The sequence below is a fragment of the Euprymna scolopes genome, chromosome 10 (assembly GCF_053919585.1).
Source record: "Euprymna scolopes isolate OS-2025 chromosome 10, ASM5391958v1, whole genome shotgun sequence".
Classification (NCBI taxonomy): Eukaryota; Metazoa; Mollusca; class Cephalopoda; order Sepiida; family Sepiolidae; genus Euprymna; species Euprymna scolopes.
This window is the reverse complement of record NC_136491.1, coordinates 29,645,838-29,651,837: the sequence shown is the minus strand read 5'-3', so window position 1 is coordinate 29,651,837 and position 6,000 is coordinate 29,645,838. Positions and strand designations below refer to the sequence as shown.

Sequence of the window (6,000 nt, the reverse complement as noted above, 5' to 3'; positions counted from 1 at the left end):
TTTGTATATATTATTATAGAGTTAATGTTCCATCGATTTTTATATTTTATAAAGTTGCGATTTCAAATATATATATATATCCATATGACTTGGGTGCATTAACTTGAATCGAAACCGAAAGTAAAACTTATGAAAATATATATATATATATCAGTGTCATCAGCTATAATCGAAACCAAAACTTATGAAGAATTCTTGATAAAATTATTTATAAAAAATAGATTATTGGAGTGCCATTAGTTATAATCGAAACCAAAACTTATGAGGAATTTTTAGTAAAATTATAAAAAAATAGACGACTTAAGTGCCATTAATTATAATCGAAACCAAAACTTATGAAAAATTCTTGGTAAAATTGTCTATGACAAGAAATGGAAGTACATAACAATTAAACGACCCGGATGTAAGCATGACACAGAAAATAACACACACGCTATCATATTAATATATATATATATATATATATATATATATATATATATATATATATATATATATATTATGTGACGATATGTCCACTGTCTTCTTCCTTAAATCAGGAATTTGGTTTTAAAATCTAAGAATACTAGCAGGGTAGGTGGAGGGGGGGTTTATGATATTTTAATTTGTCCAGATTTCGCATATATTATTATAGAGTCGCATTTAGGTGCCATCAGCTAGAATCGAAACTGAAACTGTAGCATTCAAAGCTGGTGACGTTATCGCTGTTCCAACGTGACACGCATACAAACCGATTTCAAGAATAGAAAGGTTTTGAAATAACATTTTCATTTGTATAGGCGCTAAAACTACTCAATAAAAAATATTTCGAATTTGTCTTATTTATGTATTGTACCACTTTGATGACATAACGATTTACTTGTTTTATGCTCTTTCTAATGAATCGTTTAAAGAATGTTTGTAAAAAAAAAAAAAAAAAAAAAAATCATCTCTAAAATTAGCATTTCTTTATTTAAAAGTGGATTTCTTTTATTTCTTTTAACAGAATCCGTACCTCAAAAAGACGAACATGAGAAAGAGAAACCAGGAGACAAGGAAGAGCCGCTAAAACCGCTACAGCTGAACCCCAACAAGCATTGGGACAATCCACAGGGCCCGACATGGCCCCATCTAAAAATTGTGACCCATCCGGGCATGGGCGATCTTCTCTTTCGTGCCCGGACTAAGCTTCCTAAATATCAGCAACAGAGCATCAACCAGGTAGCCGAAGCTAACTACCAGCAAAAAAGTCTACGCCTAAAGGACCGCTTAAAAACTGTCGAGTTGGCAGGTGTGGAGGATGAGACTCCGCTTCATCCGGCGGTAGATGTCCATCTCAAAGACCTCAACCATCCTGCTTATGCTGTCGATGTCAATGCTGCCATACATAACCAGCATCCAGGAGATCCTAAATCAGAGTCGCCGAAACGGCCGCCTCTTCAATATGATGTCACATCCAAACATCCAAGTGCTGCAAAGCAGGAACAGTCAGAACTTAATTCAAAATACGTCCCTATGTATGACATTTACTTCATCGGTAAGTATATATGAAAATATTAACTTTCTACTTTTACTTTATATGTAACTAGCATAAGTACCTGTCGTTGACTGGGTTCAAAAACAGCCTACAGAAAATAGACTGATTTATGAAAGTATGATACGTTATGAAAAGGAAGGGTTGTAAAGAGATAGCTTCGAATTTGGGGGTATCAAAACCAAAGCAAAATATGATGAAAGTAAAAATAAAATAGATAAACCCCATAATTTATTATACCACACCTGTTAACACTGAAACATTTATCACAATAGTCTGTGGATCTATATAAAAAAAACCTTGTTAAAGTTTGTGACATATTTCCATTCTATGGAGGTCAGGCGCGAACGAACACCCCATAATTTTATTATACCATATGTCTTCAAACTGAAACATAATTATCAAAGCATACTTATGCAGATAGATATGAAAAGTCTTTATTAAAGTTTGTGCCTATTTCCATTCTATGGAGGCCAGGCGCGAACGCAGACCCCACAATTTTATTATAACATCCCTATTTAAGTTAAAACATACTTATCAAAGTATTATTATTATGTATATCTATATCAAAAACAGTTGTAAACGTTTTTTTTTAATTTTTTATTTCCATACTTTGTGGACAAGGTGCGAACGCAGACCTCACAATTTTAATGAACCACCGTTCTGCCAGATCAAACATACCCATTCCTGTGTCTCGATACATCTTCTATCATTATATGTTATCAGTTTTTTAATATAGTCAACCATATAGTAGCCTATTTGTGACCAGATACACACACACACACACACACACATTCAGCTTTATATTATAGATGTACACTAACCTATTATACAGCAGCTGTCAAAGTTTTGGATCATCTGTAAGCAAAGTCACTCAGACCCATCCATCCATCCATAGCCCTTGAACCCCTGGTGGGGCATAGGCCATCTACAACTTTTTGTAGATGTTTTTGTAGTGAGAAGTTCTTTTTACAGGGTGAGGGTGCTGGCCCCATGCCCAACCTTCCCAGACAACACCTAGTCTTCCCAAATGGTCACCCATCTGGTACTGGCCAGGCTCAACGGTGCTTAACTTTGGTGATCTGGCGAGAACCGGTGTGTCTGTACAAGTCACTCAGACGCTGATGTTAATTTACTTTATTTTAACAAAAAAAAAAAAAAAAAATGTACATTCACAAGATGTTTATTTTGGGCCTCCAAAATCAACGAAGATTAAACTATTCCAATAATGATCTGGTTTGTGTTGATTTTGTAGTGGGAGTGTAGTCCTAAGAGGTTCACCCTCCCAGGCTTTGCCTTCTCTCTTTGAGAAAGGGGTTAGTTTTGGGCTACTTTTTTTGGCACTTTTTTGCAGGTCAGACTGCCTCTCCTCGAGGGGCGGAGGGTGGCGCTGACTTCTCAATTCCAGTTTTTCACCCTGGTGTTTAAGTTCTTGCAGTGGGAGAGGACTAAACAACATTCACCAGGCGATTTTTTTTGTTTGTTTTTTAAATAAAACCAATACTCATAATAAAGTTCATCTTTTGCTTTAAGCAGGAAACTCCGAAGCGTTTTTTTAGGGGGAGTGGGGGTAAAGAGTTAATAGTCATCCGATTTTGCAAAAAACAAATGTTGGTCTGACTCCACAGTAGACACTCTCATCCAAATACCACATTTTTGTTAAATTGGTTGACATAATATTTGTTGTGTTAGCTCTTACACTTGGTTTTAATTAACTTTGGACTCTGAATAAAAAATGAGCCAAGTTTGTTCTGTATCATATCAACATTTTTAGCGCCAAAATTGTCTCAAAAGCCATTAAAAAATGTCACCCTATCATTGACATGTACTACGACTGCTACCCATTACACCACATTCAATTTTTTTAGTAAGATATATGTTTCTCTTCATTGCTTGCTAACAACATGGATGTGCATTATAGTAATACTAGACTTCGTTTTAATGAGCAAAAGTTTACTTAGAATGAGTGCTTTATGCCAAATTGATGGTTAAATATGGTTAAGATAGTGCACACTTTTTGCATTAAATACAAATCACTATTAATCCAAATACCATAATACTCTATTATAATGCACATTTTCATAACAAACGTTCATACAAAATTTCAGCCAGATTGGCCCAGTGGTTTGACAGAACAAGTGGCACGAATATATAAATATTTCTAAATTCTTATCCGCGTACATGTTTCATCCTTTTCCGGGAATTATCAGTGTGGAGAAAAATTGTTTTACTAGTCGCACGATTCGGACCCTAGACCCAAGTCAACATTTTCACCACTATTTAAATTTTGAGAACCTTGTGGTCAACCTATCAACCACTGTGAAAGGAGGAGAATCAATCAATATTTATGGATACCATAATACTTGGTTCACTGCAACTTCTCATAATAAAGTTCCATTTATTTATGTCTTTACAAGTGGACAGGTTTCTTCTGGTCACTGCAGGAAGTGTATGACCCCATAGCCCAAATGATTAATACCCTCTTATCAGAGGATGGAAATGCTACACTAACCCAACCAAAACACTTAATTCAAAGATGGCAAGAGTACTTCGGCACGCTATCAAATGTAGAATCCAATACAGATGGGGGTTTCTGAAGCAACATAATAGTCTTACCCCAACAAATGGACTACACGAGTGGTCAAGAGGTGGAGAACATTGGAAATCTGGCGAGACTTGTTGTCACTCGGTCTCCAGCGACGAATACCACAGGTACTGCCAGTGAGCGATCACTGATGGTGGCATGTAAGACAACTCCTAGTGAGTGAAATAATAATAATAATAATAATAATGATAATAATAATAATAATGTCCCCTCCCAATTCACCGCAACTCTTATTTAATATCGGCTTTCATAAACAAGATGATCGGATGGATCTTCGAATTACACTCCTTTTTTTTTTTTTTGCAATAAATACTAATCCCTTAACTACACATGGAATGGATACCATAATACTTGGTTCACTGCACCTTCTCATAATAAAGTTCCATACAAAATATCAACCAGATCAGCCCAGTAGTTTCAGAAAACAAACGGACAAACTAAGAGAAATATAACATAGATTCCATCACATTTTCTAACATGAACACATATGACTTAGAACTTAAATAAAATAGTTGTGAATTTTTTAAACTCCAGACAAATACCGAATAGTCATAATTTTCCCAGGAGTTCATAAACATTAATGGATCACATTCTCTTATATTTTGTGGTAGAAATAAAAATATTCCTAGATCCTCTTTATATAAATCTGTAAAGATAGACCATATGCCGGGTTTGTATTACTGTACACATAGATTCGAAAAAGTTGTCAAAAAACAAATATAGAACAAATAAATGTTATCAAAGGCAAGATAAGTTACTTTTCTACCTAACTGGATATAATTCACGTGTTTTTATTCAGTGTAACATGTTTATTCAGCTCGAAAAACATGCAATGTTTACCGATGTATTGGAAAATTCAAAATGGCAGCCGACTGTCTCTCGGAGAGGGTACGTTTGGGAAAAGGTATTATAAATAATAAACTAGACAAAATACTGTTAGAAATTCGCTCAATATATGTTACCGTGACATAAGTTGACATGTATTCGGTTGTTTTCTAACAGTATTTTGTCTAGTTTATTATTTATAATACCTTTTCCCAAACGTACCCTCTCCGAGAGACAGTCGGCTGCCATTTTGAATTTTCCAATACATCGGTAAACATTGCATGTTTTTCGAGCTGAATAAACATGTTACACTGAATAAAAACACGTGAATTATATCCAGTTAGGTAGAAAAGTAACTTATCTTGCCTTTGATAACATTTATTTGTTCTATATTTGTTTTTTGACAGCTTTTTCGAATCTATGTGTACAGTAATACAAACCCGGCATATGATCTATATTTTACGTTTGTATCTCCCTCGTCAAACCATTGTTAGAGTATGTTATCCATTTTTTCCCTATACATACTACGAGATATCGAAAACCTGGAGAGACTGACCACTCGAATGGTGCAGGGTTAATCAAATTTGTCCTATAATAATAGCATATGTACAACATAATCACGTTGACACACCAGTCCTCACTAGGTAACTGAAGTTAAGCAATATTGAGCCCAGTCAGTACCAGACGGGTGACCAATTTGGGAATTCCAGGCACTGTATATAGGAGGATGTTAACAACCTAACGTCGTCATCTCCCCTAACGGGGATATACATGCGACTGGGGATCGCTTGTGAATTTCATGCTCCTATAGAACTTCCTTCTCTGGAGGAAGCCTGTTAAAGCCACATACAGTTAGTGCCGTTTCCATTTTCCATGTGATAGCCAACTCAAAAAGATGAATCTTTTCTCTCTTGAGCACCAACGCTTAGGCAGTGATCTGATTTTGGCCGACAATCTGTTCAATGGACATTATGATATACTTTAGAACCTTTTATTTAATCCTGCAGCACTGATGACACTTTTTTTACTACTGATTCCGATTGAACTGAAGGAGAAC

The 6,000-nt window shown here is 35.5% G+C and overlaps 1 protein-coding gene across 1 annotated transcript in view; it reads left to right on the top strand.

The window, feature by feature from the left end:
* Window positions 1-967: 967 nt before the first annotated feature.
* The window catches only part of LOC145285897 (uncharacterized), a 417,018-nt gene continuing 411,985 nt past the window's right edge, over window positions 968-6,000 (top strand). Inside the window, exon 1 of the mRNA XM_080134364.1 lies at window positions 968-1,516. Coding sequence (XP_079990490.1) covers window positions 1,135-1,516 — 382 coding nt within the window. The 5' untranslated portion in view covers window positions 968-1,134. The remainder of the gene's footprint in view (window positions 1,517-6,000) is intronic.